Below are 24103 nucleotides of genomic sequence, written 5' to 3' on the forward strand. Positions count from 1 at the left end.
ATGCAAAACTCGCCCTCAAACTCCCAAGACACTGAGCCGTGCAGCGGAGTGACAAAAATAAAATTTGGAATGTGTTTACCTGTATCCTGTTGGCACTCAAAGTCGTAGATAATATACGACGAGGTGTCCTCAGCTGGTCCCCCCCGGTAAGGCTGCATGTAACACGCGTGTTTGTCAAATTTCAACACGCTGGCTTTACAGATGTTACAATGTAGCTCCTTGCATTCTTGAGGATCGGAGCGTTTAACCACATAGCGGTAACAACTCTCGCAAAAGATTTTAGTCTTGCAAAACGCTTTATTCGACAAGCAATGACCTTGTGGCGGGCTAAACAATCGGATGAGCGACAAAACACGCGGCAAGTGGAGCATCGGTATATCGATTCTGGGGTTTCGACACACGATTCTGTCTGACAAGCCTTGCAAAAATACTGACACAAGTGATTTTTTTTTGTGGTGGAAAACAGAACTGCAATGATCACAAAAGTTATTGGCCCCAATAGAAGCTTTTATATTCGTAATCTCGTAATAATGATTATCATGGTGAAGGATGTATACAACATTCCCACCAGATGTTTTGCCGGTGTGAAAATAAGGCCAATCAGAGTGATTGTGGTATAGAACCCTTATGGTTATGCCCAGGTGCTTCTCGAATGCCTCAATATCGCTAAACTCACTAACTGGTTGTCGGGAATGTCCAATTTGTTATGTAATTCTCTAGCTCGCGCCAATAAAACACTATCATCGGGAGACCCCTTTTCTAACAGTGTGAATAGACTGGCAGCTAAGCACAGGTTAGAGTCGTAATTGTTAAAATCAAACAGCCATTGTTTTTTCTGCTTGATGATCTGTGTGTAAAGTATTGATTTTAACCGTCTGCGATGTCTGCCACCGCCGCGCCTATTCCGCACTATTAGCACTCTGAGAGTCAGACATTCACCAGCTAAACACTCTGCATTACTCTGTAATGCATTGGCCTCCGCATTTAAGAAGCTCTCAGGGTTAAAATCATCCCAGGCCTGTTTTAGGGAATAAATAGGATCCAGCCATCGCCCGCCATCGACGCTCAGTTGTATAAAATCACCGGGTTGTATATCTCGTCTGATTCTGTTGAGCAAAGACTGAATGACACCGTGAACAGCATTAATCGCACTAATAAAAGACTGTATCCTATGCAAATTTGCAAAGCTGAAATGATCAATGTGCTCCACGGCATTGAAGTGACCAACTTCACGGCGTATATGGAATAAATGCTGTAAAAACACAGACGCATCAGCAGGTTGCTCAACATGATGGGGTATGTCTGGAATCTGCGCGGTATGTGGTGCTGGATCGGATCTATGTGGGGGTGCCTCAGGATTTTGTGGGCAAATTTTGTTTGGGTTGACTCTTTCTGCATCCTCTGGCGGATTCCCTCCTTGCGGCCATACACAACATTTTTATGGCTTTTTTTTTACAGACTGTGCTCTATGCCAAACGCACCCTATGTTAGAACACTGTTTCTTCAGCCCTGACCCAACCATAGATAGTCATAAGGTGGGGGGCTGAGGGAGCGCCGTAATACCGATGGCCTTGGAAATCTTTTGCAACTTTACGACCAGTTTTAAAAGTTCATCGGTACTGAGGTGCTCTACAAGTGCGTGCTCTAGCTCTGTTTGCCTCATCCTCACTTGGGAAACTATAGCGAGATATTCTGATTAGCGATAATGCTGTCACATAGAAACTGTATTGTATTTTTCAGCTGTATCTGCTGCGTCACACAGTGACGGTAAACAGGATCGTCAAGATTTCTCTGTGTTGTCGACCCTTTTGAAACTTGATACTCAGCAGATGATTTTCTCTTTCTATGAGCTGTAGTGAGTTGTGATGTGTTAGCTAGCGACTGCTGTGTATCAACACATGTTACGGCATTAATACTAGCAATGACTAGCTGGTGTTGCGTATCAGTTTGTGTTGCATTATGACAAACCCGAATATCATTTGACATTACGGCATGCGGCTTACCAATAGCGGTACCAGTGTTCCTGACCCCAGGCTTTTCGGCCTCTTCCAAAATAGATGATAGCGCTGTTTTTCTCACACGATTTTTCTCACGCTTCAATAAGTTGCGTCCTTGTTTGACAGCACTTGGTGTGGCGACGCAGTTGATGGTTATGTGTGGTTCTAACGGCAGCGGGTATCTCACGGGTTCGATGTGTGTCTGTAACACAGGGCTAGTTGCATCCACTGACGCACTCACATTTTCCACAGGGTTTAGCGTCAGGTTTGCCATCTCTAATGTTGTGTTTTCCCCCGCTCTGGCACAAGCATTCTCTGGAAGGAAAAAAAAAAATACAACAAAAATGTGTAACACTGTTGATGAATTACGCAGGACTTATGCATGTAACAGCCGTACTATAATTGAACATTCGCTCAAATTGTTGCAAGCATCTTACCGATGACACTTTGACCGTCGTCCCCCGACTGGTTTCCATATGCATCCGATATAGGCGATTGCTCCACCATTCTCACGCACCCGTTTTGCTGTCTTAGCAGACTCCACGGATGATTGGCGAGTCCCGGCGACTGCACTGGTCTTTCGTGAATTATGGGTGTTTTAAAGGATATAACGGATCTAGGTGTCCATTTACATCTGCAGCATCTGTATCGAGACAACACTTATTTAGCATAACACATAACAACAAGCGCGTAAACAAAACATTGCATACGGAGTGATAAAACCTACCATTGGCAGACTGTGAGAAACACTCGAATCACAATTCGTCAAATGTGTCGACGATGTCCTCCCAGTTCTCTACTTAAGGGTGCCTACGCACTTGCGATTTTTTTTCCTGTGATGTTTTGCGGTTTTTCTCAAGAGCAATTAGTATAGAATGTGTTCTTGTCCATCTGGGGTTTTTTTCCGTTTCGTGGGGTTTTTTCACATAGGAACTGTCAGTTGCATATGTCTCCTTATTTTTCTCTTAATGCACCCATGATTGTCAATGGAGGGCTGCAAAAAACACGCAAAAAAAAAGCCGCAAAAAACGCAGCGGAAAATGCCGCGTTTTTTACGCGCGAAAATCGGCAGCCCAAGTGGGTAGGCGCCCTTATACAGCAAATGATAAAAACGGATAAAATTAACGTATTTTTTAAAATGTATCCTTATCGGGCAGCTATACGAAATTAAATGAGTAAACGCTGTATACCTACCTTATCGTTATACATTAATGCAAAAATAAATAAAAAAATGTATTACCTACATAGTAATGCTAACACTGTTAAGATATATGCATAATTAAAGACAATGGAGAATGGCTGCAAAAGATTAATTGTTATAGCCTTCACAAGCCGATTAGAAAGAAATTTGCTAGAAATAAAATAATTGCTGCTGATATAGATTCGCTCTGGGAATCTGACCTCGTGTGTTTAATGCAGTACTCTAAAGAAAATGATGGCATAAAATACATTTTAAGGCCTTAGTCAGATGTGCGTTTTCTTGCGCGATTTGCGCATGCGCATGCGTCCGGCGATTTTTTAAAACCATTGCTTTGCAATGGTATCGGACACATGAGCGCTTTTTATGCGCTCGTCCGATAAATTATAGAACAGAAATCGCAGATCGCACCTATCTGTGATCTGCGATTCCTGTTCTCTTCACTATATGCGCTCAATGGGGCCGGCGGCAGCAGCGCCGACCCCATTGAGAACATATAGAAGACAAATCATTCTTCTCTGCCACAGCTGTAACAGCTGTGGCAGAGAAGAACGATGTTTGCCCATTGAATTCAATGGAGCCGGCAATACAGCCGACTCCATTGAAAGCAATGGGCTGCCGGCGTGCGCGGGATGAATTGTCGGGAAGGGCTTAAATATATAAGCCCTTCCCTGCAATTCATCCAGAAAAGTGTTAAAATAAAAAATATATACATACTCACCTGTTCCCGGCAGCCGGAGTTCCACGCGGCCGGCCTGCAGTGGGTGTGAAGGGGGTGTGAGTCAGACCTGCCCCCTGATTGGCTCGCCCGCAGCGCATTGCTTTCAATGGAGTCGGCTGTATTGCCAGCTCCATTGAATGCAATGCGCTGGACAGCTCCAGCCCGTTTCTAATGAAACGCGGCTAGGAGCAGATTTTCGGGCGATTTTCGGGCATCGGTCACGCGATTTGCGGATGCGCATCCGTCATGCGATCCGCAAATCGCGCGAAAAAACGCCCGTCTGACTAAGGCCTAACGGTTATAGATGTTTTAGCAAAATATCCATGGTGCTTCAGTTTAGCATCTAAATCGGGATCAAGCGTCGCAAGAGCCTTCGAGCTGATATTTGAGAATAGCGATCGTGTACCTCGAAAAATATGTACAGATTGGGGCAAAGAATTTGTGAATCAACACATGAAGCGTCTTTGTAAAAGATACAACATACACCATTACTTTACGAGCAACAACGTAAAGGCTGCGGTGGTCGAACGTTTTAATCACACTTTAAAATCGCGAATGTGGCGTTATCTCACCCATCATAACGCATTTCGCTATATCGATTTTACCATCGTTGGTATACAGTTATAACCGAACTTACCACCGTATTATTCGATGTCGAACTGTGGATGTCACGAAAAAGAACTCCTTAACAATTTGGTGAAATATCTACAGCGATATTCTGAACTCAAAGCTTGAAAAGACTTCTTTAAAAATAGGGGATCATGTGAGGATTTCTCAACATAAAGGAACATTTACGAAAGGCTATGAGCAAACTTTCACTGATTAAATTTTTTTCATAGACTCTATTAATATGCGATTTCAAAAACCGCTATATAAATTAATAGACCTGAGCGGCGAAGCTATAGAGGGTTCGTTTTATAAAGAGGAAATACAGCAGGTACCAGCAGATGAGAACCACGTCTACAGCATCGAGAAAATATTAAAGAAAAGACGCATCCGTGGGAAGAAAGCATTATTTTGTGGCACGGGTACCCTACAAAATTTAACAGCTGGGTTGCTGAAAATCAACTGTCACCCGCATAGACTATGGAATCGGGCTCATTTTATATAACTCTTCCTAGTAATGCATCGTCCAGAATCTACCCCGAAAACTCAATTTCTACTTACACTACGAAACTAGCGAAGCCGATTCATCTCTTGGGCGCTTACGATGTGGCCTTAACCGAGATACAGTATCCGCACACGTGGGAAACGATTGGGGCGAACGAGGGAAACTTTTTCATCGCTAAACAGGGAGGTATCTACCACGAATATTTTGTGAAGGCGGGGTTTTATTGCGCCGTATCAGATTTAAAGTGTGCGATAAATGACAGAATTGAAGTTTTAAGGATAACAAACGAGGTCTTTAAGCTACGCTATGATGAAGTAAAAAGAACTGTTACAGTTACCGATTCACCAACGCTACACTTTGCGCTGGGGCATAAGTTGTCCGTTCTGCTAGGCCTGCCTGAATATAACGAAGGTTTTGTTGGAAATATCCCTGTCAGGCGCCGACATTTCGCAGACATAAAAGCAGGATTTTATACATTGTTCGTGTATACAGATATTATCCATCATGAGTTTGTAGGAGATAGTTATGTGCAGCTTTTAAGAACGGTAGAAATAAGTGGCAAAAACAGCGACATTGTCACAATTCAGTACAATAGCCCTGATTACGTGCCGGTGTGTAAACAACATTTTGACACGATTACAATCTCGATTTTATCAGACCAGAATGCGCCTGTTAAATTCAGGTACGGGAAAAGTATAGTGCGATTACACTTTAGACCGCATAAAAATTTGCAGCGTTAAAAAATTTTGTCTCAGCAGGAGTACGGAGATCCTGCGCTCTACGTGAAACATTATTTGGCGCAGAGTGGAAACGGAAAAATAGACGGATTTCATGGAGACGAGTATATGATTGACGCAGGGATTGGTGGCGTCTTCAGGTCACTCTTCTGAAGGGCCTTGCCTCTTTTCAGAAAAGGTCTAGAATTAGTAAAGCCTCATGTAAAGACGGCTGTCAAAAATATTGCTACAGACGCGGTCACTTCTGTTTTGTCTGTTTTGGACAGACTCAATCCGCCGTGTCAAGAACAGCGCGGCTCAGGCCTTGTTTCTTTTGCAAAAAATCCCCGTAAAAGAAAAAGACGATTTTTAGCACAATTTCACCTGCTCCTCATGGATAAGACTCCTTCACGCAAAAGACGGCGCCGTCAGAAACCCGCTAGACACGCAGCAGATGACATCTTTTAATTCTCTAACATGGCATTCATACACGACGGTTCTGTAGAGTGCACCAAATCTGAATTGGATATTTTCACCATACCGCCCACGCAGACGAGTATTGAAAAATCTCAATTTGTTGAAGTCCTGCCTATCGCAGCCCTCACTGACAACACGCCGTTGGAATTCTTCATATCGGGTAGTGGCGAATATTACTACGACCTAAATAACAACCTCCTGCACTTAACCTGCCGTATAGTTAAATGAGATTACACACCCATCCCCGATGGTGCTCGTGTGGGATTTATTAATTACCCTGTAGCCACGCTTTTTAATCAAGTGGACAGCACATTGAGGGTTAGACTAATCTCACAATCCGATAATCTTTATAGCTATAGAGCTTTCATCGAGACAATTTTAAATTATAGCGCTCAAACGCTCGCATCCCAATTTACAGCCGGACTGTTTTACAAGGATTCGGCAGGTCACCACCAAGAAAGGACACTCGACGGTCCAAATTAAGGCTTTGCTAAAAGAGCTGCTGCAACACAGCGCTCTAAAACTGTGGAGCTTCTGGGGCCTATTTATGGCAATATATTTAATCAGCCGAAGCTTATCTTGAACGTTCTGGATTTAAAGATAAAACTGACAAGGAATAAAGACTCTTTCTGCTTGATGTCAGCAGACCCTGATGGCTTTAAAGTTCAAATCCTTCATGCTTCAATTTTCACCAAGAGAGTACAAGTATCCCCAGCCGTCCGCATAGGCCACAGACAGGCGCTACTAGCGACCACTGCTAAATATACTTTGGATAGAAGCAGTCTCAAAGTCTTTAGTATAGCAATAGGGAGCCATATAGCTAACCATGAAAATGTGTTCCTGGGCCAGATCCCTAAAACTGTGATATTAGCATTTGTGGACAATGAAGCCTTTAGCGGTAGCTTCCAAAAAAATCCTCTCTGTTTTCACCATTATTCCGTAAACCACGCGGCCTTGTATCTGGATGGTCAACAGATTCCGGCCAGGTCTTTTCAACCTGATTTTGAGGTCGAATTAGCTATTAGGGAATATAAGGCTCTCGTCCATATCTCCGGAAAGCAGCGAGCAGACAACTCAATTTCGATTGACAGAAATGAGTTCGTTAGCGGATACACATTTTTTGCATTCGACCTGTCACCGGACATGGAGCCCGGCACGCACTTCTCACTCGTTAAAACTGGGAACCTGCGTGCGGAAGTACGATTCTCAGTCCCTACCCCTCACATGGTTAACATGCTTGTCTATGCCTCAAGTCCCGCTATTCTGGAAATAAATCACAGAAGAGAAGTTCTGTACGATTACAATTAAATTATGAACACTCTTCAACTCACGAATCTCCTTAAATCCGATCCTTATACTTTGCGAATTTTTGCTGGCGTATACCCAAGTGACTTCCTACCCCAATTAAATGTGGATGAAAGACCATCGGCTTATATAATTAATACTGATGATTCAACTCAGCGAGGACGACACTGGGTGTTAATTGTACTATGTGACTCAGAGAGAGCGGTCTTTTTTCATAGTTATGGGCTAGCTCCGGATGGTCCCATTTTTCCAGTGGCTTTTATAGAGTTTTTAAAAAGAAACTGCGATAGGTACATATATCAGGATCACCAAATTCAGGATACTGACAGTGTATTTTGTGGGCATTACTGCGTGTTTGTATTATATTACATAGCCCGTGGATTATCTTAAAAGCATATTTTACATTTCTTTACGCCAGATTTAAAAAAAAAATGATGATTTTGTAAATCATTTTATAAAAAATAACTTTTGTGATAGCCAATACCGCTGTCAAATCCCTTGTGTTTTTAATATGATCTGTGCATCTTTATATAATAGTTAGATTCATGAAGTATTTTAGATAGAGAGATAGATACATGTGTTAGCTGTTAACAGAGTAGTCTTTGATTCTAACTGTGTAATAATAGACACCTTCATTCATCACTATGCTGACATCCTTGCAGAGCTGGAACTAATTAGCTACTGGTTGTAAACAGCGTAACTAATTCAAGCCATGTCCCTTTCATCACTACACACACACCTCCAGCGGGGGCCTGGACATTAGTGATAGTGTGACTAAATGTAACCATGCTCATCACAGTAACGAGAGCTTCTTGAACTCAGCAGGCAGAAATCATTAGTGTCTGCCTCGGCTAGTTCAAAGTGCCTCATTGCACTAAAGTGGCCTGTTGAACTCTGCGAGAGAAATCATACCAGGACAGAGCTCATAGCTAAATTGAAGTGATAAAGACTTTAATATGGAGTCAGACTACGCTATTCCAACCGTGCATGCTGCTGAACGATCGAATTATGAAGCTGAAATAGCTAATGTCATACGACGCTGGGACCTTCCACAACCATGCAAGAAAAACACAGAACGGTTGCTCAATCACCGGGATATTATCACATGGAAAGATAAGCACGAACTGGTATATAAAAATGTAGTAATTCATGGAACCAATTTCCCTGTGCTGATAAGGCATAAGACGCAGAGTCACACCTTCGTGAGAAGAAGTATACCGCTGGGGTGGAACATTTTTATGCATGCAATAGCTGAGGCTAATGTACCTAGCGATGTCGCTGCAGACGCCAGTACTCGTGACTTGGTGGAATCTTTGAAGATGGATTTTTTTAATAAAGGCCATGATGAATCTTAAGCTTTAACTCAGAAAGGCTTTTGCACTGTTGCTCCCCTCAAACATGCAGAAGTTGCTACATTATGCTAGCCCCATCAGGAATACGCCAAGGGACTATATATCTGTTAACATTATACAGTGATATACACATCTATGTAATCATTCTTATGCATTCCTTTATGTAATAACTAGAGATGAGCGAGCACCAAAATGCTCGAGTGCTCGTTACTCGAGTCGAACTTTCAGTGATGCTCGAGAGTTTGTTTCAAGTAGCGAACCCCATTAAAGTCAATGGGCGACTCGAGCATTTTTGTATATGACTGGTGCTCCGCTAAGGTTTTCATTTGTGAAAATCTTAGCAAATCACCAAAGTCATGTAAAAAACACAGAAATGGATAGGGCGGGCGAGGAGCAACATGCAGGGCTGCATTTCGGGCTCCGAGGTCTCACTATTAAGCCACAATAGTGGCAAGAGTGAGCCCCCCCCCCCCCCGCACTGTCAGCATAAAGATCGTTCTCCTGCCTCTGATTGGCTCAGCGCAGGGACCTGAGAGCTGCACTTGATTGGTCCCTGCGCTGAGCCAATCAGAGGCAGCACTCACTCACCCATTCATGAATTCCTGAATGGGTGTGAGTGAGAGCTGCCTCTGATTGGTGAGGCTGTGACCAATCACAGGCAGCTCATTCAGCAGGCGGGGATTTTAAATCCCCGGCTGCTGAATACTACTCAGAGCAGTTCAGGGAAACTGCCGGCCAGAAGCGGCTGAACTCCGGCTGCAGCAGAAAGGTGAGCGTACATTTTTTTTTTAACACATTTTAGGATGATTTTCAGGTAAGAGCTTATATTTTTAAGCCCTTCCCTAAAATTCATCCCGCGCTCGCCGGCAGCCCATTGCTTTCAATGGAGCCGGCTGTATTGCCGGCTCCATTTAATTCAATAGTCAGTGCTCATTTAATCGAGACGAGTACCGCGTGGTGCTCATCTCGAGTAACGAGCATCTCGAGCACCCTAATACTCGAACGAGCATCAAGCTCGGACGAGTATGCTCGCTCATCTCTAGTAATAACTCTATATTCTGTATTTTTTTTTTATCGCACATCGGTTATATATTCTGTGCGCTCAATAAAGCTTTATAAAACTTTGCATTTTGGCTACTTTGTGTTCTCTATAGCGCTGTCACTGCTAGCCGATACATAAAAGCTTATTAGGATGGGGGTGGAAATGCTGAAAAGGCTATTAGTGAATGGAAATGCATTCTATATATTAACCCTTATACTCATAAGCCGACTTGAATGGTATATAACATCAAGTCAGACTATACATATAATAAGCCCATTGATTGGGGATGGCTTGAATGGTATATAACATCAAGTCAGGCTATACATATAATAACGCCCTTGATTATCATGAGACACATTGTATTCTAAAGTGTGTCTCATGATATGTCACAGGCCTGGAATGCTGATGGGGGCCCCTGATACACGTCACACCCCTGGAATGCGGAAGGGGGGGTCCACCACCCACCAGATGGCGGAGGAGGGTCAAAGGTCATGGGAAGGGGGTGTGGCACCTGTCACTTTCCAAAAGTAGGCGGCTTGACATAAGGTATCCACGCTTTACTACTCATATTATTTAGGCAAATAACACTCTGTAATATAGCTGTCCAAGCACCAAATGTAATATTATGCCCGTCTAAATTGTGCCCACTTGTAAGAATCTTGCAGGTATTATGCCAATAGCTGTGGGACCTGTTGCCATTTTGACATTCACTATTTGCCTCTAAGTTTGATATTGTATCCTGCCCGCTCTGGCAGGAAATGTTGTTGGGGTTTATTGAGCAGATTCAGGATGCGATGCTGCAGATGGAGTTTCAAAACAATGTAACATTAACAACAAATGTGTGGTTCAACTTTTACTATAGACTTTCCTTACAGCTTACGAAATGTAGGATCAATAAATGTTATGCACAGTAAAAAATACCAGTAACATAGAAAAAGCTAATTCAATAATGTTGTAAAGAGATCAATCATGTAAAACAAATATAAGTCTCACGGTCTTCTTGAGGCACAACGTTCAAACACCAGACAATATTTCTTTATCACTTAGCTTGCATAACATTTTGCAATATATCAGTGCCTGTTTGTGAGCTCTGGGAATTTACTACCAGTCCAAGTCCAATGAGCCTAGTTTCCATGTATATAACAATCATGTTGATGAGCTGGCAAGGTCCCTAATGGTGTGCACAATTACAGTCAGCCTGGGGGGCTAGTCTCACTTACAATGTGTAACATGGGAGTACTCACTTTAACCAATCCAGGCTAGTCCAGTGTCAGGAACTCTCCTTTTCAATGGCTTACAAGAATCCTTGTAACTGTCCAAACGTTTGCTCCAGCCAGTTTGAAGTTGTCACTGTGTACATAAATTACTGATCCTGTATTCTGCTCCAGAGCTGCAATCATTATTCTTCTGATGGACTCACTCGTAATAATGTAGTTGAATTCTTGTATGTTTTACTTTCACATGATTTCCTTTTCTTTTATGTATATGGCATTAATTCGCTTCTTTTATTCACCTTGTAAATATTTCTAATGTACAGACAGCGAGGATTGCTACAAATGTCCAGATGATGAATGGCCAGATGAGAAGAGAGAAAAATGTATCCCTAAAACAGTTGAGTTCCTCTCTTATACAACAGACATTCTGACACCGCTGTTTTCTACCATCTCTTTATTATTCTCTATTATAACTCTATTTATTGTAAGAATGTTCATTTCCTTTTGGGACACTCCTCTTGTGAAGGCCAATAACCGGACTGTGAGCTTCATCCTCCTAGTCTCCATCTTGATTGGCTTCCTCTGTATCTTCTTCTTCCTCGGACGTCCAGTGAATATAACCTGTAAACTGCGACAAACATCTTTTGGAATTTTCTTCTGCATTTCTGTTTCTTCTGTGTTGGCCAAGACTATCATGGTCTGCGTTGTTTTCAGAGCCACAAAACCCGGTAGTTCCTGGAAGAAGTGGATAGAGGCCAAATGCTCTTATTATATTATTGCAACATGCTCCTCTATCCAAGTCCTGATCTGTGTTACTTGGCTAATGGTGTCACCTCCTTATGTAGAATTTGACCATCTTTCGTTTCCTGGAAGGATCATCATTCAGTGTAATGAAGGCTCAGCTATCTGGTTCCACTCCATGTTGGGTTATATGGGACTCCTAGCAATGGTGAGCTTTGTTCTGGCCTTTATAGTAAGGACATTACCGGACAGTTTTAATGAGGCCAAGTACATCACCTTCAGCATGCTGCTGTTCTGCAGTGTCTGGATTGCCATGATCCCAGCTTATCTGAGCACCAGAGGGAAATACATGGTGGCTACTGAGATATTTGCCATATTGACCTCAAGTGCTGGAATATTAGGATGTATATTTTTCCCGAAATGTTTTATCCTAATAATGAGGCCTGAGTTAAACTGCAGAAAGAAGTTAAGAGAGAAATAAAATGTCTAGTGAAAATGCAATTAAACTCCTTTTACAAATATTGCATTTACTGCATATTGTGTGTAAACAAAGTCGTGGCTTGATGTGTTGTATTTCCATTTAATTGGGGTTAATTAAAAAAAGAATTTAGCAGTATCACTCATAATTTCCAAATATATTTCATAACTGGAGATGGATTAAGGCAATCTTGAGGCCTATCGATAGCGTTGGCCATCTTCCAGTCCAGGTTTTATAAATTGTGTTTGCTACATAAGGTGTATTGCATAGATACAGTATCACCAGCAATCTTTCTATATAGATTTGGTAACAGAATTAAGCTTACTATTTAGATACTATATCACAACTAAGCTTACTACTTAGACACAATACCAGAACCAAGCGTAAAACATATATAATGTTCAAGAAATGATTACCATATAGATACAGTACCAAAATTGTCACCTGGTGTGATGTGTTGCATGGGTGGATTAATATTTCCTTTCTAAAGTCAATAGACACTCGTGCATCTGAAGCATCAGACATGATAATTAGAGATGAGCGAACGTACTCGTCCGAGCTTGATACTCGTTCGAGTATTAGCGTGTTCAAGATGCTCGTTACTCGTGACGAGTACCATGCGATGTTCGAGTTACTTTCACTTTCATCTCTGAGACGTTAGCGCGCTTTTCTGGCCAATAGAAAGACAGGGAAGGCATTACAACTTCCCCCTGCGACGTTCAAGCCCTATACCACCCCCCTGCAGTGAGTGGCTGGCGAGATCAGGTGTCACCCGAGTATAAAAATCGGCCCCTCCCGCGGCTCGCCACAGATTTGTTCTGACATAGAGAAGGGAAAGTGCTGTTGGTGCCGGAGCTGCTATAGGGAGAGTGTTAGGAGTATTTTAGGCTTCAAGAACCCCAACGGTCCTTCTTAGGGCCACATCTAACCGTGTGCAGTACTGTGGAGGCTGCTTTTTGCAGTGTTGCACTTTTTTTTTTTTTTTTGTATATCGGCCGTGCAGAGCATTGCGCCCTGCAGTAATTATTCTTACTCCAGGGCCAGAAGTGGTGGTTAGGCAGGGACAGAAGACATATATTGTGAGGCAGGGACAGAAGACATATATTGTGAGGCAGGGACAGAAGACATATACACTGTATATAGGCAGTGGGCTTTAGCAAAAACATTTGTGGAAAAAAATCTATTTGGGCTGCCTGTGACTGTCCTCAGTGTACTGGGTCTCTGCTGGGGGTAGTTGTCCTCCTAATTCATACGCAGTCAGCTAAGTGTTACAGCAGGCTTGCGCAAAATTATTTCCTGGCTCTGTGTTGGCTGTTAAATCACCGCTGTATTCCTGTCCACAGTGCAACAGTGTGCAGTTATTTTACATACTCCAGGGCCAGTAGTGGTGACGCAGGGACAGAAGACATATACACTGTATATAGGCAGTGGGCCTTAGCAAAAACATTTGGGGAAAAAAATCTATTTGGGCTGCCTGTGACTGTCCTCAGTGTACTGGGTCTCTGCTGGGGGTAGTTGTCCTCCTAATTCATACGCAGCCAGCTAAGTGTTACAGCAGGCTTGCGCAAAATTATTTCCTGGCGTTCCGTAAGCGATGTCAGCCTCCAACCACAGGCCAATAAGCGGCACATTTAATTACAGCGTTCTGTTTCTGCACTACTCGTAATACACCATGCTGAGGGGTAGGGGTAGGCCTATGGGACGTGGACGTGGGCGAGGACGCGGAGGCCCAAGTCAGGGTGTGGGCACAGGCCGAGCCAGTGCGGTGGCCAGGGGTAGAGGCAGGGCCAGACCGAATAATCCACTAACTGTTTCCCAAAGCGCCCCCTCGTGCCATGCCACCCTGCAGAGGTCAAGGTGCTCTACGGTGTGGCAGTTTTTCACAGAGACGCCTGACGACCGACGAACAGTGGTGTGCAACCTTTGACGCGCCAAGATCAGCTGGGGAGCCACCACTACCAGCATGCACAGGCATATGATGGCCAAGCACCCCACAAGGTGGGACGAAGGCCATTCACCGCCTCCGGTTTGCACCACTGCCTCTCCCCCTGTGCCCCAACCTGCCACTGAGATCCAACCCCCCTCTGAGGACACAGGCACTACCGTCTCCAGGCCTGCACCCACACCCTCACATCCGCTGTCCTCGGCCCCATCCAGCAATGTCTCTCAGCGCAGCGTCCAGACGTCGCTAGCGACACTGTTTGAGCGCAAGCGCAAGTACGCCGCCACGCACCCGCACGCTCAAGCGTTAAACGTGCACATTGCCAAATTGATCAGCCTGGAAATGCTGCCGTATAGGCTTGTGGAAATGGAGGCTTTCAAAAGCATGATGGCGACGGCGGCCCCGCGCTACTCGGTTCCCAGTTGCCACTACTTTTCCCGATGTGCCGTCCCAGCCCTGCACAACCACGTCTCCCACAACATTGTACGCGCCCTCACCAACGCGGTTACTGCCAAGGTCCACTTAACAACAGACACGTGGACAAGCACAGGCGGGCAGGGCCACTATATCTCCCTGACGGCACATTGGGTGAATTTAGTGGAGGTTGGGACAGAGTCAGAGCCTGGGACCGCTCACGTCCGACCCACCCCCCGAATTGCGTGCCCCAGCTCGGTGGTGGTATCTGCGGCGGTGTATGCTTCCTCCACTAAACCACCCTCCTCCTATGCAACCTCTGTCTCGCAATCAAGATGTGTCAGCAGCAGCAGGACGTCGCCAGCAGTCGGTGTCGCGCGGCACGGCAGCACAGCGGTGGGCAAGCGTCAGCAGGCCGTGCTGAAACTACTCAGCTTAGAAGAGAAGAGGCACACGGCCCACGAACTGCTGCAGGGTCTGACAGAGCAGACCGACCGCTGGCTTGCACCGCTGAGCCTCCAACCGGGCATGGTCGTGTGTGACAGCGGCCCTAATCTGGTGGAGGCTCTGCAGCTCGGCAGCCTCACGCACGTGCCATGCCTGGCCCATGTCTTTAATTTGGTGGTTCAGCGCTTTCTGAAAAGCTACCCACACTTGTCAGACCTGCTCGGAAAAGTGCCTCCACATGTTGGCCAGGCTCTATGAGCAGCGTAGAGCTATTGTGGAATACCAACTCCAACATGGGCGGCGCAGTGGGAGTCAGCCTCCTCAATTCTTTACAGAAGAGTGGGCCTGGTTGGCAGACATCAGCCAGGTCCTTGGAAACTTTGAGGAATCTACCCAGATGCTGAGCGGGGATGCTGCAATCATTAGCGTCACCATTCCTCTGCTATTCCTCTTGAGAAGTTCCCTGCAAAGCATAAAGGCAGACGTTTTGCACTCGGAAACGGAGGCGGGGGAAGACAGTATGTCGCTGGATAGTCAGAGCACCCTCATGTCTATATCTCAGCGCGTTGAGGAGGGGGAGGAGGGGAGGAGGATGAGGAGGAGGGGGAAGAGACAGCTTGGCCCACTGCTGAGGGTACACATGCTGCTTGCCTGTCATCCTTTCAGCGTGTATGGCCAGAGGAGGAGGAGGAGGAGGAGGATCCTGAAAGTGATCTTCCTAGTGAGGACAGCCATGTGTTGCATACAGGTACCCTGGCACACATGGCTGACTTCATGTTAGGATGCCTTTCTCGTGTCCCTCGCCTTACACGCATTCTGGCCACTACGGATTACTGGGTGTACACACTGCTCGACCCACGGTATAAGGAGAACCTTTCCACTCTCATTCCCGAAGAGGAAAGGGGTTCGAGAATGATGCTATACCACAGGGCGCTGGTGGACAAACTGATGGTAAACTTCCCATCCGACAGCGCTAGTGGCCGAAGGCGCAGTTCCGAGGGCCAGGTAGCAGGGGAGGCGCAGAGATCAGGCAGCATGTACAGCGCAGGCAGGGGACCATTATCCAAGGCCTTTGCCAGCTTTCTGGCTCCCCAGCAAGACTGTGTCACCGGTCCCCAGTCAAGGCTGAGTAGGCGGGAGCACTGTAAAAGGATGGTGAGGGAGTACGTAGCCGATCGCACGACCGTCCTCGGTGACGCCTCTGCCCCCTACAACTACTGGGTGTCGAAGCTGGACAAGTGGCATGAACTCGCGCTGTATGCCCTGGAGGTGCTTGCTTGTCCTGCGGCTAGCGTCTTGTCAGAGAGTGTGTTTAGTGCGGCTGGGGGAATCATCACGGATAAGCGTACCCACCTGTCAACCGACAGTGCCGACAGGCTTACACTCATCAAGATGAACAAAGCCTGGATTTCCCCAGACTTCTCTTCTTCACCAGCGGACAGCAGCGATACCTAAGCAATACGTAGGCTGCACCTGCGGATGGAAGCATCGTTCTCTATCACCATGAAAAACGGGGACCTTTTTGCTTCATCAATCTGTGTATAATATTCCTCCTCCTCCTCCTGCTCCTCCTCCTGAAACCTCACATAATCACGCCGAACGGGCAATTTTTCTTAGGCCCACAAGGCTCAGTCATATAATTTTTGTAAACAATTTTTAGACGTTTCAATGCTCATTAAAGCGTTGAAACTTTCACCTGAACCAATTTTTATTTTAACTGGGGTGCCTCCAGGCCTAGTTACCAATTAAGCCACATTAACCAAAGCGATTAATGGGTTTCACCTGCCCTCTTGGTTGGGCATGGGCAATTTTTCTGAGGTACATTAGTACTGTTGGTACACCAATTTTTTTGGGCCCTCGCCTACTGTGTAATCAAATTAATTTTTAGCCCACCTGCATTAAAGCTGATATTACATCAGCTGTGCTGGGCACTGCAATGGGATATATTTATGTACCGCCGGTGGCTTCCTTGCACCCACCCATGCTGTCGGTCCACACAGAGTTGTAACTGCATGTGTCCACTTCTAAAGAACCCCAGTCTGACTGGGGTATGCAGTGTGGGCCGAAGCCCACCTGCATTAAGCACAACATTACATCAGCTGTGATGGGCACTGCAATGGGATATATTTATGTACTGCCGGTGGGTTCCAGGGAGCCACCCATGCCGTGGGTCCACAGGGAGTTGTAACTGCATGTGTCCACTTCTAAAGAACCCCAGTCTGACTGGGGCATGCAGTGTGGGCCGAAGCCCACCTGCATTAAGCACGACATTACCTCAGCTGTGATGGGCAATGCAATGGGATATATTTATGTACCGCCGGTGGCTTCCTGGCACCCACCCATGCTGTTGGTCCACACGGAGTTGTAACGGCATGTGTCCACTTCTAAAGAACCCCAGTCTGACTGGGGTATGCAGTGTGGGTCGAAGCCCACCTGCATTAAGCACGACATTACCTCAGCTGTGATGGGCACTGCAATGGGATATATTTATGTACCGCCGGTGGGTTCCAGGGAGCCACCCATGCTGTGGGTGCACACAGAATTCCCATTGCGGAGTTGTACCTGCCTGTGACTATTTATAAAAAAACGCGGTCTGACTGGGGCATGCAGACACCTTGACAGAATGAATAGTGTGTGGCACATAGGTTCCCCATTGCTATGCCCACATGTGCAGCTCCAGATGTAGGTGGCACAGGATTCGATTTCTCATTGCATCTGTACAGCATTGTGGGCTATCGCCCCGCCCCTTTTAAAGAGGGTCGCTGCCTAGCCGTGCCAACCCTCTGCAGTGTGTGCCTGCGGTTCCTCCTCATGGCAGACGCACTTATAAATAGACATGAGTGTGGCGTGGCATGAGGGCAGCTGAAGGCTGGGCAGGGACAGTTTGGTGTGCGCTGTGGATACTGGGTCGTGGTGGGGGGGGGGGTGGTTGGTCAGCATGTAACCCAGGAGAAGTGGCAGCGGAGTGTCATGCAGGCAGTGATTGTGCTTTGTTGGAGGTAGTGTGGTGCTTAGCTAAGGTATGCATTGCTAATGAGGGCTTTTCAGAAGTAAAAGTTGTTGGGAGGGGGGGTGGGCACTCTTGCCGGTATTGTGGCTTAATAGTGGGACCTGGGAACTTGAGATGCAGCCCAACATGTAGCCCCTCGCCTGCCCTATTCGTTGCTGTGTCGTTCCCATCACTTTCTTGAATTGCCCCGATTTTCAGAAATGAAAACCTTAGCGAGCATCGGCGATATACAAAAATGCTCGGGTCGCCCATTGACTTCAATGGGGTTCGTTACTCGAAACGAACCCTTGAGCATTGCGATAATTTCGTCCTGAGTAACAAGCACCCGAGCATTTTGGTGCTCACTCATCTCTAATGATAATGCAACGAGTGACACACGGTATATTTCTCGGGCACTCATTGTGTCGTTTCTAAGATGTGGCTGAGGAGCCATGTCACGGTGGCAATGCGTGGAGCACACTCTTTGTAATTTTGTGCACTATTAGGGCTCCCACCCACTGGTGTTTTTTTCTCCACTGCGATGCCATTCTAAAGTTAAGTCTCGCATCGCAGTGCGAGAAAAACGCTAGCAGATACCCAAAAATCGCTGGGATATCGCTGCGACATCGTCAGTCTTTTCAATGGGGCCAGCGACAGCAGCGCTATCCCCATTGAAAAGATATGGAGAATGCCGCGGACTTCTGCCACAGCTGTGGCAGAAGTCCGCGGCATGCTATCCCATTGCTTTCTGCCGATCCCATTGAAAGCAGTGGTTTCTGACAAGCCCGGCAGAATGATTATTGGAGAGGGGCCTGAAATATAAGCCCTTCCCTGATAATCATCAAAAAGTGGTTAAAAAAATAATAGAAAAATTAATCACCTCTCCTGCTGTCAGCCGCGTCCTCCTGCTGTCTCCCCGGCACTGCTGTCCAGCACTTTCAACAGACGGGATTTAAAAATCCCCGCCTACTGAAAGGTCTGTGCAGATTGGCTGAGGGCTTAGCCAATAACAGCTACTGCTTAGCTATTGGCTGAGCGCTCAGCCAATGACAGATAGCTCTTAGCTATTCATTCACGAATAGCTAAGATATTGCTATTCATGAATGAATAGCTAAGAGCTATCTACCATTGGCTGAGCCCTCAGCCAATCCGCACAGCCCTTTCAGGAGGCGGGGATTTTTAAATCCCCGTCTGCTGAAAGAACTCAGTAGCAGTGCCAAGGAGCCAGCTGGAGGACGCGGCTGACAGCAGGAGAGGTGAGTAACTTTTTAATTAATTTGTTAACCTCTTTTTGATGATTATCGGGGAAGGGCTTATATTTCAAGCCCTTCTCCGATAATCATTCTGCGGGGCTTGTCAGAAACCACTGATTTCAATGGGATCGGCAGCAGTGCCGATCCCATTAAAAGCAATGGGATAGCATGCCGCAGAGTTTTGCCACAGCTGTGACAGCTGTCAGAGCTGTGACAGAGGATTCTTTCATCCCCGCGGTCCCCATGACAGCTGTGGCAGAATTCCACGGCATTCTCCATATCTTTTCAATGGGGCTAGCGCTGCTGCCGCTGGCCCCATTGAAAAGACTGGCGATGTCGCTGCGATATCCCAGCGATTTTCTCGCACTGCTCACTCGCTGTTTTCACTTACTATCGCAGCGCAGTGGAGAAAAAAACGCCAGTGGGTGGGTGCCCTTAAAGGTATACCACAGGATCTGGACAACTAATTAGGTGATCATGATGCCAGTGACTGGATCAAAAGCACTTGGTAGCGAAATAAGACTAACACACGTGTGTAAATAGATGAGCAGACCTTGTAGTTAAAAAAAACACCATTTATTTTCAGGCTGCATTAGTCTGAAGTACTAGAAATCAACCCCACTAAGGCCTTAGTCACACGGACGTTTTTTCGCGCGATTTGCGGATCGCATGACGGATGCGCATCCGCAAATCGTGTGACCGATGCCCAAAAATCGCCCGAAAATCTTCTCCTAGCCGCGTTTCATTAGAAACGGGCCGGAGCTGTCCAGCGCATTGCATTCAATGGAGCCGGCAATACAGCCGGCTCCATTGAAAGCAATGCGCTGCGGGCGAGTGTGGGATGAATTGTCGGGAAGGGCTTAAATATATAAGCCCTTCCCTGCAATTCATCCAGAAAAGTGTTAAAATAAAAAATATATATACACTCACCTGCTCCCGGCAGCCGGAGTACAGCGCGGCCGTCCTGCAGTGGGTGTGAAGGGGTTGTGAGTCAGACCTGCCCCCTGATTGGCTCAGCGCTGAGCCAATCAGAGGCAGGACTCACTCACACCCATTCATGAATTCATGAATGGGTGTGAGTGAGACTTGCCTCTGATTGGCTCAGGCTGAGCCAATCAGGGGCAAGTCTGAGTCACACCCCCTTCACACCCACTGCAGGACGGCCGTGCTGTACTCTGGCTGCCGGGAGCAGGTGAGTATACATTTTTTTTTTAAATTTTAACACATTTCTGGATGAATTGCAGGGAAGGGCTTATATATTTAAGCCCTTCCCGACAATTCATCCAGCGCTGTGCGGCAGCCCATTGCTTTCAATGGAGCCGGCTGTATTGCCGGCTCCATTGAATTCAATGGGCAAACATCGTTCTTCTCTGCCACAGCAGTTACAGCTGTGGCAGAGAAGAATGATTTGTCTTCTATATGTTCTCAATGAGGTCGGCGCTGCTGCCGCCGGCCCCATTGAGCACATATAGAGAAGAGAACAGGAATCGTAGATCGCAGATAGGTGCGATCTGCGATTTCTGTTCTATAATTTATCGGACGAGCGCATAAAAAGCGCTCATGTGTCCGATACCATTGCAAAGCAATGGTTTTAAAAAATCGCCGGACGCATGCGCAAATCGCGCGAAAAAACGCCCGTCTGACTAAGGCCTCACAGTTTTGCCATTCCTTAAACACCAAGTTCAAGTTTTCTTTAGTACTCACAAACTCCTATGAAGATTCTCTACTTCTTGTCTGAAGTTTTGTGGCTGCATTGCTGTCTGGTAGAAAGCAGAGCTGGCTTAAACGGACTTCAGGTTTGGGAAAACTGTTTCCCAGCATCCCGATGATCTATGGGCTGCTGCACACAGGATTTCTTGAATGTTTACATAATGTGTCTCTAATTACAGCAGGATAAAGGAGGGGAAGAATATGCATGCTAGGTCTTCACATGGCTGTCAGCTACCTACATGTCCATCTCGGCTCCTCTCTTTTTCCTCCAACTGATTGGCTCACTGCCCCATGCGGTTCTGCCCTTTCACTTCCATCTTCTAATACTGTTTATCAATTTCTAAGTGTGCAATAAAAATTAGCTGGAACCCCCACCTTTTTTCCTCAGCTTGTCACAGCTTAACTCCAACTAACTGATTTATGTTGGCGCCTAAAAAACCATAGGTCTTTAGTTTCCTGACTTCCTCTTCTTATTAAGTGAAGTCCAGCATAACTACCCTTTGTTAAATGAACTGATAGTTAACTTGCAGATAAAGTACTTCTATCCTGTAGTGCCAGTCTAGGACAATACAATAATAGTCTGTGTGGTTGCTGGGACTACTGGGGAGCAGCAGCATCAGACTTCACAGGAACAGCCCTTCATTTGCTCCCCAGCAATCCTGTCACCAATGCATAGTTTTAATGTCCTAAGGGCTGATTTTTATGTTCCCCTGCTTCTGAGCAGTAGCACTGTGCAATTCTATTGCTAAATGCAGCACCATTTTTTGAAGAAGCTGCATTAGAAGCCTTGCACAGTTCCCCTGTGCCTAAACAAGTGGGTGCTTGGCTGCCAGATGACTGCCGGGCATTTGCTCTAACACTGGGGACCAAGCAAACAAAAGATCCTCAGTATTTAACCCTCTACATGCGGTGGTCAGTATGACTGGGGTATGTAAAATGTTGACAGAGGAAGAGGGCTCCATCTGTTACCCATCGAACCACCGCAATGTGATGGTTTGATTCTAATGGGTTGCTATTAGAGATGAGCGAGCACTAAAATGATCGGGTGCTCATGGCTCAAGTCGAACTTTTCGTAATGCTCAAGAGCTCGTTTAGAGTAACGAACCCAATTGAAGTCAATGGGGGACTAGATCATTTTTGTATGGGACTGATGCTCTGCATAGGGGATGATTTGTGAAACACTGGAGAACCTCAGAAAGTCATGGAAACACCACAGAAACTGATACCGAGTGGCAGGGGCAGCATGCATGGCTGCATCTGAGGCTCCCAGGTCGTAGTATTACGCCGAATTGGGGGCAAGAATCTGGCGGTCACCCCCCTAACAATTTACTTGGGACAGACCTTAATTAGCAAGGCACACTGGCTGGCACATCTTAGCTAAGCACTACACTACCTGCAACCAAGGACAATCACTGCCTGCGGTGACACCGCTGCCTCTTCTGCTGGGTTACATGCTGGCATTGCTCTCCAACCCCCCGCACGAGCCTGCGTCCACCGCGCACACAAAATTTTCCCTGCGCAGCGTTTAGCTGGCCTCATGCCACACGCTCGCTTCATAGCCACACCACCCTCATGTCTATTTATAAGTGCGTACTAGATGAGAAGAAACCGGAGGCACACACTGTAGAGGGTTGCCAGGGCCTGGCAGCAACCCTCCTTGAAAGTGTGGGCGATAGCCCACAATGCTGATGAGAATTGATGATAAATTGATGTACGATCATCATAATTCCAATCCCGTGCCACCTCCGTCACAAAATTGTCAGAAGCCGCAAACGTGGGCATAAAGGCGACTTAGGTGCCAACACTTCTACACATCTCTGCAATTCAGCAGCGCATACTAATACCAAAGATTGATTTGGAGCCGGAGGTGTCGCAAAAGTAGCCACCACAGGTGTAAATAATAAGCCAGAGAATCTATGACCAGGGTCGGACCCGCAATACTCTGTGTGCAAAGCATGTCAGCAGGGCCAGGGTCAGGCTCAGTCCCAGCCCCCACCTTATGTGACCCAAGGTGCCGTGAGTTTTTATAGCTATGGGAAATGCATGTATCCCCACACAATTAATTTGGTGAAAAAAAGAGGGCGCGGTGCTAAAACAGGAGAAGACCAGTGGGTTTTGAAAATAAGCACTAAAGGCTTCTTTAATTCTGTAGCATACAATTCAAGTAAAATCCTGTACAACGCATTTGGGAAACTTGGGAAAGTCGCAGCCATTGCGACAAAACGTGTTGTACAGGATTTTACTTGAATTTTATGCTACAGAATTAAAGAAGCCTTTAGTGCTTATTTTCAAAACCCACTGGTCTTCTCCTGTTGGAGCGCTGAGCCCTCTTTTTTCTTCTTTGTTTTCACATTTTTGTTGGACGGACCCCCCTTTGTAGGAGGTACAATCGACCTGGCAGCCCCCCTGCTTTCCTTTGAACAGGGATTAGGGGAAGGACGTGTGGATCCATCCATGTGTCAGTTTGAATTGATATGCCTACCAGGACGTGGAGGGGTTAGTGGGGGACATGGGTCCCAGGTCACCCCACTGACACTGGGTAAGTCCTTTTGTGTGCGTTTTTACCCATTTATTTCTCCTATCGAGAAGGCTGGAGTACTGTCGCTCATGCATTGTCTACAATTCATTCTTTGTCTGTGTCAGATAGCAGAACACAGCAATGGGGGAAGCTTTCTGAGCCTAACCCAAGTCATTCAGTGTATTTGTGCCAGATAGCTAAAACATCAAAATGGGAAATCTTTTTGCACCCACAGCATAGGCGAGCTCCTGCAACCCAAGGACAATATTAAACAGGAAGAAAAGAGAGTGTGAAAGTATGGCAGAGTTTCACCCTGCCCAGGACCTCGGCCCATACTTCTGCCCTAGTCATTCAGTGTACTTGTGCCAGACAGGTAAAACACCACAATGGGTAGTCTTTGTGCACCACAGCATAAGAGAGACCATAAAACTCAAAGACAGTATTACATATAAAGAAATCACAGTGCCCAAACATAGCA

At 46.1% G+C, this 24103-nt stretch overlaps 1 protein-coding gene across 1 annotated transcript; it reads left to right on the forward strand.

Moving 5' to 3' along the window:
- The first annotated feature begins 11623 nt into the window (after positions 1-11623).
- LOC136573404 (vomeronasal type-2 receptor 26-like) lies at positions 11624-12355 on the forward strand. The gene has a single exon (XM_066574696.1). The coding sequence runs from the start codon at positions 11624-11626 to the stop codon at positions 12353-12355; it is 732 nt and encodes a 243-aa protein (XP_066430793.1).
- The last annotated feature ends 11748 nt before the right edge of the window (positions 12356-24103 follow it).

Source organism: Eleutherodactylus coqui, chromosome 7 (genome assembly GCF_035609145.1).
Source record: "Eleutherodactylus coqui strain aEleCoq1 chromosome 7, aEleCoq1.hap1, whole genome shotgun sequence".
In the NCBI taxonomy this organism is placed as follows: domain Eukaryota; kingdom Metazoa; phylum Chordata; class Amphibia; order Anura; family Eleutherodactylidae; genus Eleutherodactylus; species Eleutherodactylus coqui.